This window comes from Ranitomeya imitator, chromosome 2 (assembly GCF_032444005.1).
Source record: "Ranitomeya imitator isolate aRanImi1 chromosome 2, aRanImi1.pri, whole genome shotgun sequence".
NCBI classification, from domain to species: domain Eukaryota; kingdom Metazoa; phylum Chordata; class Amphibia; order Anura; family Dendrobatidae; genus Ranitomeya; species Ranitomeya imitator.
In genome coordinates this window covers 566,766,016-566,781,393 of record NC_091283.1, presented here as the reverse complement: position 1 = coordinate 566,781,393, position 15,378 = coordinate 566,766,016, and the positions used below count along the sequence as shown (strand labels likewise).

General features: G+C 40.6%; 1 protein-coding gene across 2 annotated transcripts in view; it reads left to right on the top strand.

The window, feature by feature from the left end:
- Positions 1-15,378, top strand: part of TNRC6C (trinucleotide repeat containing adaptor 6C) — a 569,817-nt gene that overhangs the window by 438,924 nt on the left and 115,515 nt on the right. For both annotated transcript variants that reach the window (XM_069752117.1, XM_069752116.1), the window contains exons 3-4: positions 2,084-2,183; positions 3,237-3,258. In XM_069752117.1, coding sequence (XP_069608218.1) covers positions 2,084-2,183; positions 3,237-3,258 — 122 coding nt within the window. The remainder of the gene's footprint in view (positions 1-2,083; positions 2,184-3,236; positions 3,259-15,378) is intronic.

The following is a 15,378-nucleotide window of genomic DNA, read 5'->3' as shown; positions in this document are numbered from 1 at the left end:
AATTTTGCTGTAAAAATGAGAAATCGCTGGTCAAATTTTATCCCTTATAACTTCCTAGCAAAAAAGAATTTTTGTTCCAAAATTGTGCTGATGTAAAGTAGACATGTGGGTAATGTTATTTATTAACTATTTTGTGTCACATAACTCTCTCGTTTAACAGAATAAAAATAAAAAATTTGAAAATTGCAAAATTTTCAAAATTTTAGCCAAATTTCCATTTTTTTCACAAATAAACGCAAAAATTATCGACCTAAATTTACCACTAGCATGAAGCCCAATATGTCACGAAAAAACATTTTCAGAACCGCTAGGATTCGTTGAAGCGTTCCTGAGTTATTACCTCATAAAGGGACACTGGTCAGAATTACAAAAAACGGCCAGGTCTTTAAGGTCAAAATAGGCTGGGTCATGAAGGGGTTAAAGAAAATGTGTCATTTTACAAAATATATATATATATTGTATACCAGGGGTCCCCCAACTCCAGGCCTCGAGGGCCGCCAACAGTGCAGGTTTTCAGGATTTCTTTAGTATTGCATTGGTGGTAATGTGATCATCTGCACAGGTGATGATTCCAACCCCTGTGCAATACTAAGGAAATCCTGAAAACCTGCACTGTTGGCGGCCCTCGAGGCCTGGAGTTGGGGACCACTGGTGTATATATACATACATACATACATACATACATACATACATATCTACCGTATCTCTCTCACACAACACTAAGGAGAAATAAAACATTTATAGGTCTTAATATATGGCAACCCACCCGTGGGTTTTTTTTTTGTGATACTAGTAAAATCTAAAAATATATATATATATATATATATATATATATGTCATTATTGTGTAGGCCTCCTAAATAAAGTGAATGTGTAAATTACGCTACCGTAAATAGCGATTGGTGTCAGGAATTCTTTCACTTGTACATTCCACCTCCAATAAAATAGCCTATAGTAATTAAAAACTTGTATGTACCAAAAATGATAGCATTGAAAACATCTTGTCACTCAAAAAAAATAAAAAATAAATAAACGCTATTCCTATACAAAAATAAAAAGTAAGACACATGACTCTCAGAATACAGCGACAGAAAACAAGTCATAACATTAATAAAACTATAGACATTTGACTTCAATATAATCTTGCTGAGCCGCAGAATGAAGGTAACGTCTTATTTGTGCAGCAAGTAAATAATAAAAACAAAACAAAAAACTGCGGTTTAGTTTTTTTTTTTTTCCCAATAGAGTTAACCCAACTTTTATTAGTTTTATGTACCCCAAAATGCTGCCACTGACTTTTACAACACATCTGGAAAAAAAAACAGCAAAAAAAAAAACACCAATACAGCTACATCAAAAGAAAAATGCTGTGGCTTCTGGACAGTGTCAGTGGGGGGAAAAAGCCTTTGTCCCAAAGGCTCAAAATGGGTACGTCCTTAAGTGTTTAAAATACAAAATTAGGAAACTGCTAGGGACTTTTTTTAGACCTATAACTCTTCCTTAAAGGATGGGACATTTCAGCAGGCTCATTATCATCAGAGACAGGATTGCAATGAATGGTTGGCACCTCTATACATGGCTTGTAACATAGGATCCACCAATCACAGTAGGTGATGTCCCAGGGCCAGTGTGAAAAGGACAATTTCTTATTTCTATTTTTAATAAAGGTTTTGATGTGGGAAAAAAAACATTGGTAAAATAAAAAAAACAAACATATAGATATAACACAAGAACGTGACTTAAACAATAGCTAGTTTTCTGATGATGCATTTCATTTTAAGCCTAAGTTTTTGGGGTATGAATATTTTTGATTTGGGTATCCCATGATAGGTCATCCATATCCGATCATGACACCAGGCGTAGCCACCAGATCTGCCATATTGTACAAAGGCCACAGGTGGTAACAGCTGATTGTGGGGGTTCTGGGTGTCAGCCCCCACTGATGGGATATTATAGACCTATCGAGGATAAGTTCGGAGTATAGTGAGTCTAAAGTTACCAGCATTTCTGAGCGTAAGCTTTATAGATGCTATATAGGTTCACCTCTTGTACATGTGCAATTATTTTTGTCCTTTTTCTCTCAGGGACATAGAGCCAGAGACTCAAATAGAGGAACATTTGATGGAAGAAAAGAAAAAGAAAAAGCAGGAAGAAAAGAAGAAGAAGGAAGGTGCCCAGAAAAAGGTCAGGGTTTTTATTTTTTTGGGGGGAAGGGGGGACATTGTATTTGTCTGGATTTCCTACTAATTAAAATGCCACTTTCCTGATGGTAGAGGACCTGAATTGACTGTAGATGTATGGGAAACGCTCTCGAGATACTATGAATGTTTAAAGGGAACCTGTCACCCCGAAAATCGCGGGTGAGGTAATCCCACCGGCATCAGGGGCTTATCTGCAGCATTCTATAATGCTGTAGATAAGCCCCCGATGTTACCTGAAAAAGGAGAAAAAGACGTTAGATTATACTCACCCAGGGGCGGTCCCGCTGCTGGTCTGGTCAGATGGGCGTCTCCGGTCCGCTGCGGCGCCTCCTATCTTCTTTCCATGACGTCCTCTTCTGATCTTCGGCCACGGCTCCGGCGCAGGCGTACTTTGCTCTGCCCTGTTGAGGGCAGACAAAGTACTGCAGTGCGCAGGCGCCGAGCCTCTGACCTTTCCGGCGCCTGCGCACTGCTGTACTATCCTCTGCCCTCAACAGGGCAGAGCAAAGTACGCCTGCGCCGGAGCCGTGGCTGAAGATCAGAAGAGGACGTCATGGAAAGAAGATGGGAGGCGACGCAGCGGACCGGAGACGCCCATCTGACCAGACCAGCAGCGGGACCGCCCCTGGGTGAGTATAATCTAACGTCTTTTTCTCCTTTTTCAGGTAACATCGGGGGCTTATCTACAGCATTACAGAATGCTGCAGATAAGCCCCTGATGCCGGTGGGATTACCTCACCCCCGATTTTCGGGGTGACAGGTTCCCTTTAAGGTTCTTGAACTTATAAAGTGGCGAGGAGGCAATTAGCAGTGCAGCGGCCATTGTGTGCAGTCATTCCCATGTCCCCTTCCCTCATTCTCTTCTTTCTGTCTGTTTTCGCTGTGTCTTTCTCTTTCCGTGTCCCCTCTTTATTCCGCTATTGCTGGTTCATTCTGTCACGCTTTTTACGTCTTTCTGTCTTCTTTTTCCCCAATTTTTCATACAGTGTTTTTTGCCCTTTTAATTAAACACTTTTTTTTTTTTCCTCTGTTTCAGGCTGCTGAACAAAAAACCAAAGGTTAGTATGAATCCTCCTCCGGTACATTCATCTCCATGTCTGCTGAGCTCCCTAGCTGCCGGCTTTCAATCTTGCTGCCTGCATATCTGACAGTGCTGAGAATGGGGTCCCTGCACTCATTGTAATTCAGTGCCAGTACGCGGATGGTGAGGTGCCTGCAGCCCTCATGCTTGTGCGGCTGCCATCTTCTCCTGTATCAGGCCATCCATCTTCCCATACACTCAGCCCTGTGTTTACATGCAGAGCATCTGTCTACATCTACAGTAACGATCGCCCGAAGAATAAATGTGAATGGAAATCTCCCCCTCTCTGCTACACTCGTCATTATCAGACATGTATATGTTATCCTAATAGAAACACCTATTATTTTATACAGGCATTTTATTAAAAAAATGTACTCCGTTTCTTTGAGAGATCGTGAATGCATGTTTAATGTAAGTTCATATCTAAAATATTATACACTATGACTGTAAATATAAACTATATAGTCTATATATGTATATTTAGCCATCGACTTTTGCTAAGGATAGGTTTTCTGAGTTCTACAGGTAATGGGATTACAGATATTAATATTAGAGAAGACCTGTTTTAGTAAATATGTTCAATCAATTTTTAAAGATCATAAATCTGAAGTATCTTGTGCTTGGATCTCTGCATTTTACTGTTCCTCTGTTAATCGTCCTGGATGTGCACAGTAAGGCACATAAATGCTGTCTGTCTCCATCCATGGACTCCAAAGCATACACTGACTACTTCAGACTCAAAAATGCAAGTCTGCTTCAATATACAAAAATCATATTAATTAATCACAAACATTTTGGGATTCTGATCTGTTGAGTGATGAAACAAAACTGGAACTTTTTGTGCCTATAAATCAGCAATATGTATAGATGGGGATGAATGAAGCGTATGCCTACAGTGATGAATGGTGGTGACTTAGTGATGCCTGCAGTGAAGTTAAGCGGTGGCTCAGTGATGCTCTGGAGCTGCTTTCTTTGCTTCATCTGGCATTGGAAACTTGAAGTGTGTGGAGGGCAAGATGGAGTCAAACAATAATCAGGAAATCCTAGGTGAAAACAAAACGCCTTTTGCGAGGAAGCAGAAAATTGGGTATATTTTGACCTTCCAGCAGGACAATGATCCCAAGCAGCTTAAAGAAAGCTTGGTATCAGAAGAAGTCCTCAAATATTCTGGTGGAGCCATCACATTCGCCTGACCCAGTAAAAAAAAAAGCCTTTAATTAGATTTAAAGAAGGTGGTTGCACAACCTATAAGAATATTAGTGAACTTGAAGCTATTGCCCATGATGAATGGCCTAAGATTCCCCCCAGAACTGTGCCAGAAGCTGGTGTCTGGTAATGTTGCGTAGGTAGCGTGTCATAACAGCCAAAAATGCTCTACAAAGTACTAAAGAATCTTGTCATGAAGGCGCTGAATACAATCCTCAATATCGAAATTACAACTCCAAGAAGGAGATGTGATATGTAATATGTACATGATGAAAATATGGAAACTAACTTTTCAAAATGTCTCGTTTTATTCAGTATGGATTATGAGTGCCATTCACAGAAATGCATGCTCTTTCAAGCCTTGACTGTTATCAATTAAGTTATTAATGGAAGTCAGGAATATTGTACCACACTGAATGCACTTGGGCACAAATGATAAAAGTCCTCTGCTGGCAGCTTCATTTGTAATAGCCTACCAATGATGTCCCAGATGTGTTTGATGGAAGACAAATCCAGAAACTCTACAGGCCTTGATTAGGCAACGCAGGCAGCTCATAGTAGAACACGCAACATGCTGCCTTGTATTGGTTTGAAAAACTGCTCCTGGGACATCATGGAGAAATGGCCGTACCACTGATACTACAACCAACCAACCAATGGATCTCTAAGCTCCTGATGTTCCTTTCCAGCGACCATACATTATGTCTCACCACACCATAACCACAGGAGTAGGACTGATGTGACATATAATAAATAATAATTTTTATTTATATAGCGCCAACATATTCCGCAGCGCTTTACAAATTATAGAGGGGACTTGTACAGACAATACAGCATAACAGAAATCACAGTTCAAAATAGATACCAAGAGGAGTGAGGGCCCTGCTCGCAAGCTTACAAACTATGGGGAAAAGGGGAGACACGAGAGGTGGATGGTAACAATTGCATATGACATATTCATTCTCTCTTTCTCGTGAAGACCTCATCATGGCATTGTTCACATGGTTTTAAGACCAATCTCCAGGTATCATTATGGCCAAAACAAACACGAGACTCAACGCTGAGAATAGACCTTAATCAGCATGATAGCCTTTTGAGATCTGTAGATTGAGGTAAAAAAAAAATCACCTGTATCTGGATGTCTAGCTCATAGCCCAATGACATTTAGATGCCTTCTGATGGTTTGTGTAGATATTGGGACCAATTTCACTTTCAGTAGTAAAAAGATCACTATGTGCCATACTTCTGATCTGAAAAACCATGCCAAGGTACATATTAATCCAGTTTGTCATAGTTCTGCCAACCAGTGGATCACTCCTAGTTGAATAGTGCTAACATGTCGACTTACTCACATGGAGATCTGAAGTTATTTGAGGTCTCAACTCAAAAAAATTCTGCCCCTCTTAGCGACAAGAGGCAATAATTTGCACATCTACAAACAGGAGGACTTGTGCAATCATATCACAAGACTTGATTTAAGGATACATGTGGCTGAAAAAGAAATTTGCTTTTAATTTGGCTTTTATGCCCTTTTTATATGCTGCAGATTGAAGGTGGGTGTTTGAAACTTTGATCATTTGCAGATCTTAACAACACCTGCTGCTTCCTCGATTTATAGATTTACACATCCTTCTTTATGTTGCAATTTTAATGTTGCATAGTGTAATTCTGAGTCTGTAGAAATCATCAAAAGTGGAATTTTGTGTTGAATGTGGTGAAACCACTTGCTGTATGTTGGTCATGTTGAGCGATATAAATTGTTCTTGCAATGGGGGGGGGGTTTAAAAATTTTGTTTGCAGTTGTATAGCCCATGATCCTGGTAGTTGGCAGGTCCATGAATTTTCAGACTCCTTTTTTTTTTTTTTTTTTATAATCTCTGATCTGTTTCCATTATTCATACGTACTCTTCTTATTGCAATGATGGTTCACTTTTCTTCTCGTCTTGTGTGTTGCTTACCGTTCATTGATCTCGGCAGTTGTACAGCTCAGAACTCACTGTTCCCACATTTGCTTGAAAAATCCAGCCAAAAATCTCACAATTTGCTAGATGTCATTTCAGGTGACTTTTCAGAATAACATATTGTGCACATGAGGAATAATAACACTGCTTCAAGCCATTATGCATTTGTATCTTCCGATTATCCCCTTGCATACTCTATTCTCTAATTTTCTGATGTATCTAAGCTAGAGCGTGGAGACAAGTTGTTTATTATGTCTCTGATGCATGGCGCACAGAAACATGAAGGATTTCAGCTCTCCAGGCTCTTCATAGCGTTTTTTCAGGAACAGCAGCATTAAGGACATTATACAGCAGTACTGAGCAGTGTAGCTGTGAATCCAGCACTGAGGTGAAGTAAAACACACGGTTTCTGCCTGTTTAATTTGGCTCCCTTTCAACTGACTTCAATAGGTAGCTGTAATCCTGATTCCTCAGTGAGGCGGCAGTCTGATTTTGTTTTAGCTGTTTTTCAGAGTGACTGATGATGCGAGGGTTAAGTAGGTGGAAATGGAAGCAAATCTATATCTCATAAGATATGTATATATGTATATATATATATGTGTGTGTGTGTATGTGTATATATATATATATTTCATTCACTCATTCATTCCCAAAAGTATTGACACCCCTGCAATTCTGTCAGATAATACTCAGTTTCTTCCTGAAAATGATTGCAATCACAAATTCTTTGGTATTATTATCTTCATTTAATTTGTCTTAAATGAAAAAACACAAAAGAGAATGAAACAAAAAGCAAAACATTGATCATTTCACACAAAACTCCAAAAATAGGCCAGACAAAAGTATTGGCACCCTCAGCCTAATACTTGGTTGCATAACCTTTAGCCAAAATAACTGCGACCAACCGCTTCCGGTAACCATCAATGAGTTTCTTACAATGCTCTGCTGGAATTTTAGACCATTCTTCTTTGGCAAACTGCTCCAGGTCCCTGATATTTGAAGGGCGCCTTCTCCAAACTGCCATTTTTAGATCTCTCCATAGGTGTTCTATGGGATTCAGGTCTGGACTCATTGCTGGCTACCTTAGAAGTCTCCAGTGCTTTCTCTCAAACCATTTTCTAGTGCTTTTTGAAGTGTGTTTTGGGTCATTGTCCTACTGGAAGACCCATGACCTCTGAGGGAGACGCAGCTTTCTCACACTGGGCCCTACATTATGCTGCAAAATTTGTTGGTAGTCTTCAGACTTCATAATGCCATGCATACGGTCAAGCAGTCCAGTGCCAGAGGCAGCAAAGCAACCCCAAAACATCAGGGAACCTCCGCCATGTTTGACTGTAGGGACCGTGTTCTTTTCTTTGAATGCCTCTTTTTTTCTCCTGTAAACTCTATGTTGATGCCTTTGCCCAAAAAGCTCTACTTTTGTCTCATCTGACCAGAGAACATTCTTCCAAAACGTTTTAGGCTTTTTCAGGTAAGTTTTGGCAAACTCCAGCCTGGCTTTTTTAGGTCTTGGGGTAAGAAGTGGGGTCTTCCTGGATCTCCTACCATACAGTCCCTTTTCATTCAGACGCCGACGGATAGTATCGGTTGACACTGTTGTACCCTCGGACTGCAGGGCAGCTTGAACTTGTTTGGATGTTAGTCTAGGTTCTTTATCCAACATCCGCACAATCTTGCGTTGAAATCTCTTGTCAATTTTTCTTTTCAGTCCACATCTAGGGAGGTTAGCCACAGTGCCATGGACTTTAAACTTCTTGAGGACACTGCGCACGGTAGACACAGGAACATTCAGGTCTTTGGAGATGGACTTGTAGCCTTGAGATTGCTCATGCTTCCTCACAATTTGGTTTCTCAAGTCCTCAGACAGTTCTTTGGTCTTCTTTCTTTTCTCCATGCTCAATGTGGTACACACAAGGACACAGGACAGAGGTTGAGTCAACTTTAATCCATGCCAACTGGCTGCAAGTGTGATTTAGTTATTGCCAACACCTGTTAGGTGCCACAGGTAAGTTACAGGTGCTGTTAATTACACAAATTAGGGAAGTATCACATGATTTTTCGAACGGTACCAATACTTTTGTCCACCCCCTTTTTTTATGTTTGGTGTGGAATTATATCCAACTTGGCTTTAGGACAATTCTTTGTGTTTTTTTTTTTCATTTAAGACAAATTAAATGAAGATAATACCAAAGAATTTGTAATTGCAATCATTTTCAGGAAGAAGCTGAGTATTATCTGACAGAATTGCAGGGGTCTTAATACTTTTGGCCATGACGGTGTGTGTGTGTATATATATATATATATATACCGGTGTGTGTATATATATATATATATATATATATATATATATATTTTTTTTTATTTGCTTGTAAAAGTTTGTGTAAATGACAGTGATCAATTAAGGTGAGCGTCCATCATCTCCCCATTTACTAGATGGTCCAGTAGCCGTGCACAAATGTAAAAGAGGAAAATGGTAGATCAAAAACCTGAAAAAAACAAACTTGTGTATATGAATATACACTTATGCTGGATTCCTGCATTTTTCCTGTTCCACTGCACACTTAGCCAGTTGGTGATTGAGATGATGGTTTCTATTTTCCTCTGTGCCGTCCAATAGCTGTAAATGTGATGGAAACATGGTGCCCTTTTCTGATTATTTCCATGGTTACAGATCTTTGCTTCAGAAGGTCAGTTCTCAATCTGTGAATTATAATAACATTATAGACAGGTTTGCCAACCTTGGGGATTATGATATTTCAGAACCACATCAGACAGGCCATTTTTTTTTTTAAATTTCTCGTTTAATTTTTTTTTTTTTTTAAAGGCTTATTGTGATGGTCACCACTGCGCTATACTGAGAGTGACTGTATTCACATTGACAGCCCTGCTCTGCACACATACTGTCAATCATAGTGCTTGGGAGTGAGAACAGCGTGCGCACTGTGTAGTAAGAGGGCGCTGAGTCCCTATTTCTGGAAGTGAGCAGCCGCCAGGAGGATATAAATTCCTTTTCTTCCTGTAGTTGCTGCTCCAGTAAAGCAGTCTTACATGGCTGAGCTGTGCGGGCAGGGAACTGAGCTGTGCGGGCAGGAGGCTGAGCTGTGCGGGCAGGAGGCTGAGCTGTGCGGGCAGGAGGCTGAGCTGTGCGGGCAGGAGGCTAGCTGAGACTACACTGTTCATGATGGACTAGGAGCCCTGGAACTATAGAAGGACCACTCTAACTGGAGGGTAAATAGAGCCTGGTGGGACATTTTGGGGAGTGATATGCAGATTTAACCCCTTCGCGACACGCGCCGTACTAGTACTGCGCTGCCGGCACTGCATTAGTGCCAGCAGCAGTACTAGTACGGCGCACCGATCACCGCGGTCTCGCGCTGAGCGCCGCGGTGATCGGGTGCGGGTGTCAGCTGTATATGACAGCTGACACCCCGCAGCAATGCCCACGATCGGCGCTATCACCGATCGCGGGCATTTAACCCCTCTGATGCCGCTGTCAGTAGTGACAGCGGCATAGAGGGGGATCGCGCAGGGACGGGGGCTCCCTGCGCTCTCCCACCGGAGCAACGCAATGAGATCGCGTTGCTCCGGTGACCCGGAAGGAGTCCCCGGATCCAAGATGGCCGCCGGACTCCTTCCGGGTCATGAAGTGACCTGGCTAGCCGGCGCCTGCTGAGAGCAGGCGCTGGAAAGCCAGGTAAGCTGCCTGTCAGATCAACGATCTGATCTAATACAGAGATGTCCCACCCTGGGACAATGTTAGAAAGTAAAAAAAAAAAAAAATAGAATGTGTAAAAAAAAAAAAAAACAATAAATGTACACATATTTGGTATCGCCGCGTCCGTAACGACCCGCTCTATAAAACTATCCCACTAGTTAACCCCTTCAGTGAACACCGCAAAAAAAAAAAAAAAAAACAAGGCAAAAAACAACGCTTTATTATCATACAGGCGAACAAAAAGTGGAATAACACGCGATCAAAACGACGGATATAAATAACCATGGTACCGCTGAAAACGTCATCTTGTCCCGCAAAAAAAAGCCGCCATACAGCATCATCAGCAGAAAAATAAAAAAGTTATAGCTCTCAGAATAATGCGATGCAAAAACAATTATTTTTTTTATATAAAATAGTTTTTATTGTGTAAAAGCGCCAAAACATAAAAAAAATTACATAAATGAGGTATCGCTGTAATCGTACTGACCCGAAGAATAAAACTGCTTTATCCATTTTACCACACGTGGAACGGTATAAACGCCTCCCCCAAAAGAATAGCTGGTTTTTGTTCATTCCGCCTCCCAAAAATCGGAATAAAAAGCGATCAAAAAATGTAATCTGCCTGAAAATGTTACCAATAAAAACGTCAACTCGTCCCGCAAAAAACAAGACCTCATATGAGTCTGTGGGCCAAAATATGGATAAATTATAGCTCTCAAAATGTGGTGATGCAAAGACTATTTTTTGCAATAAAAAGCGTCTTTTAGTGTGTGACAGCTGCCAATCATAAAAATCTGCCAAAAAAACGCTATAAAAGTAAATCAAACCCCCCTTCATCACCCCCTTAGTTAGGGAAAAATAATAAAATGTAAAAAAATGTATTTATTTCCATTTTCCCATTAGTGCTAGGGTTAGGGTTAGGGTTGGGGTTAAGGTTTCAGTTATAATTGGGGGTTTCCACTGTTTAGGCACATCAGGGGCTCTCCAAACGCGACATGGCGTCCGATCTCAATTCCAGCCAATTCTGCTTTGAAAAAGTAAAACAGTGCTCCTTCCCTTCCGAGTTCTCCTGTGTGCCCAAACAGTGGTTCCCCCCAACATATGGGGTATCAGCGTTCTCAGGACAAGTTGGACAACAACTTTTGGGGTCCAATTTGTCCTGTTACCCTTGGGAAAATAAAAACATAGGGGATAAAATATCATTTTCGTGGAAAAAAAAATATTTTTTATTTTCACGGCTCTGCGTTATAAACTGTAGTGAAACACTTGTTGGTTCAAAGCTCTCACAACACATCTAGATAAGTTCCTTGGGGGGTCTAGTTTCCAATATGGGGTCACTTGTGGGGGGTTTCTACTGTTTAGGTACATCAGGGGCTCTGCAAATGCAACATGACACCTGCAGTCCATTCCATCTAAGTCTGCATTTCAAACGGTGCTCCTTCCCTTCCGAGCTCTGCCATGCACTCAACCGGTGGTTCCCCCCCACATGTGGGGTATCAGCGTACTCAGGACAAATTGGACAATAACATTTGTGGTCCAATTTCTCCTGTTACCCTTGGGGAAAATAAATTGCGGGCTAAAACATCATTTTGTGGAAAGAAAAAATGATTTTTTAATTTTCACGATGCTACATTCTAAACTTTAGTGAAACAATTGGGGGTTAAAAGTGCTCACCACACATCTAGATAAGTTCCTTAGGGGGTCTTCTTTCCAAAATGGGGTCACTTGTGGGGGGTTTCCACTGTTAAGGCACGTCAGGGGCTCTCCAAATGCGACATGGCGTCCGATCTCAATTCCAGCCAATTTTGCATTGAAAAGTCAAATGGCACTCCTTCCCTTCCGAGCTCTGCCATGCGCTCAAACAGTGGTTTATCCCCATATATGAAGTATCGACGTACTCAGGACAAATTGCACAACAACTTTTGGGGTCCAATTTATCCTTTTACCCTTGGGAAAATAAAAAATTTGGGGCAAAAAGATCATTTTTTGTGAAAATTAATAAAAAATTTTTTTTTACGGCTCTACATTATAAACTTCTGTGAAGCACTTGGAGGTTCAAAGTGCTCACCACACATCTAGATTAGTTCCTTAGGGGGTCTACTTTCCAAAATGGTGTCACCTGTGGGGGTTTCCACTGTTTAGGCACATCAGGGGCTCTCCAATCGTGACATGGGCTCCGATCTCAATTCCAGCAAATCTTGCATTGAAAAGTCAAATAGCGCTCCTTCCCTTCCGAGCTCTGCCATGTGCCCAAACAGTGGTTTACCCCCACATATGGGGTATCGGCGTACTCAGGACAAATTGTACAACGACTTTTGTGGTCCAATTTCTCCTGTTACCCTTGGTAAAATGAAACAAATTGGACCTGAAGTAAAAATTTTGTGAAAAAAAAGTTAAATGTTCAATTTTTTTTAAACATTCAAAAAATTCCTGTGAAGCACCTGAAGGGTTAATAAACTTTTTGAATGTGGTTTTGAGTACCTTGAGGGGTGCAGTTTTTAGAATGGTGTCACTTTTGGGCATTTTCTGTCATATAGACCCCTCAAAGTCACTTCAAGTGTGAGGTGGTCCGTAAAATAATGGTTTTGCAAATTTTGTTGCAAAAATGAGAAATCGCTGGTCAACTTTTAACCCTTATAACGTCCTAACAAAAAAAAATTATGTTTCCAAAATTGTGCTGATGTAAAGCAGACATGTGGGAAATGTTGTTTATTAACTATATTATGTGATATAACTCTCTAATTTAAGGGCATAAAAACTAAGAGTTTGAAAATTGCTAAATTTTCATAATTTCCGACAAATTTTTGTTTTTTTCACAAATAAATGCAAGTCATATCGAAGTAGTTTTACCACTATCATGAAGTACAATATGTCACGAGAAAACAGTGTCAGAATCACCAGGATCCGTTGAAGCGTTTCAGAGTTATAACCTCATAAAGTGACAATGGTCAGAATTGTAAAAATTGGCCCTGTCACTTAGGTGAAAACAGGCTTTGGGGCGAAGGGGTTAAAAATTGGTTATATTGGCAAAAAATTTAGGTGTACTTTTTTTTAATTAAAAGACCACATTGTGGTTTGTGGAATAACCAGGCACTCCCATTTAATTAAAATTGAGGACCTAATTTATCATAATTGTTTTATATTGTGACTGGTTGTTGGCAAACCGTCCAAGAAGGGTAGATTTATCAAATTCGTCTAACAATAAAACCATTATTTGTTGCCCATAGCAACCAATTATTTGTTGTTAATAAGTTGTGTTCTCGCTAGTTGCTATAGGCAACTGACAGTTATTTTTTTAGACCGGTATGATAAGCTAGGACCATTGTGTGGGTTAATTTTTCAGGCATAGTTTTAAGATTTGAAAGCTGTGCTCTGATTGGCTGTTCTAGCTAGCAAAACCAGTTCTTTTCCTCCATAGTGTTGACACACGAGGCGGTGGTATTTTACATTTCTGCCAATTGTCTGGGTTCTTGCTGTGGCTGGATTGATGAAGTCAAAATCTAGTTGTAAAGGGGCAGCAAAGACTTAGGTGATGGAGTGTAACTTAACATCATTAGGAACCTCCTTTTTTTATTAATTTCCTATAACCGTGGTGATAATGAAGTGTGATTGACTGGGAGTGGCATTTAATTAGTAGAATTCCATTTATAGCCATAATGACATTAGAAATTCATACAGATATTGCGCTCTCCCAGTCATTCCTCATTGGTGACACGCAGCAAGTTAATTTAGCTTTGCTTCTTTGGAGACATTTGTGAGTGGTGGCTTACAGGTCTCCATAGCGACGGACTGACGAGCGAGAGCCGTCATGCACGGTAACAAATACTGGAGCATAGCTTAGCACAGGGAGAGGACGCCCGTCACTCTACAAACACTGACAGATGGGTCTTGTTTGTCAGACGTCTGTACTCGGGCTGTGCTGCCTCTTGTGATCTCAAGAACCTTTCATTTACATTCATAGGGCACCTGGAGGCTGGAGTTCTGTGCTTGATCACTCTTCTTGTCCCAAAACTTCTTATTTTTTTTATTCTTTTTGTATATACGGTGTGTGTGTATATGTATATGTATGTGTATATGCATATGTGTATATATATATATATATATATATATATATATATATATATATATATATATATATATATATATATATATATATATATTTTATTTATTTATTTTTCAGTCAGTTCACATGATTCAGGGTTTATGGTTTACTTCTTGTAGATTGTGAGCCCTCGCGGGCAGGGTCCTCTCTCCTCCTGTACCAGTTACGACTTGTATTGTTTAAAGTTATTTTACCTGTTTTTATTATGTATACCCCTCCTTACATGTAAAGCGCCATGAAGTAAATGGCGCTATAATAAATAATAATATCTTTTATGCAAAAGGCATATAATAATCTTTATTTTTATATAGCGCTAACATATTCCGCAGCGCTTTACAGTTTGCACACATTATCATCACTGTCCCCTGTTGGGGCTCACAATCTAGAATCCCTATCAGTATGTCTTTGGAATGTGGGAGGAAACCGGAGTGCCCGGAGGAAACCCACGCAAACACAGAGAGAACATACAAACTCTTTGCAGATGTTGTCCTGGGTGGGATTAGAACCCAGGACTCCAGCGCTGCAAGGCATATGTATTATACTACAAATATAAGTATTCAGGTAGCTGTCCATTGTATTATGACGCAGTCAGAAGGCCGTATAAATCAGACTTCCATGCATGGATTGGCTGGCGGCTCTCCTGACCTGCGCATGACGGCAGCTGTCACACCCAGGTCAGGAGAGCCGCAAGCCAGTCCATGCATTGCATTCTGATCTCACTCCCAATGTATACACACCTGACTGGACCCTTACTTGGATATTTTACAACAGATCTAATTATTCTATTCCCAACATACACCCCTTAATGACCACCGTTGCGCATCTAAACGGCTGCAGTAATGGGTACTCATTCCTCAGCGCCGCTTTTTAACAGCGCTGAGAAATAAGGTTATAGCGCCCCCCCGAGCGTCAGAAAATCTCCAGGGTCTTGGCTACGGGGGTAGCTTAGACCCTGGAGAACATGATTAGGGTCGGTTTTTACTGTGCCTAGTGTTACCGCAAAAAAAAAAAAAAGGTCCAATTTCCCATTTATTTCTCTCTCCTCTGATATGATCCAGAACATCAGAGGAGAGAGAAATAAAACCCCCAGTCCCTCTGGCTCGATATCCCAGC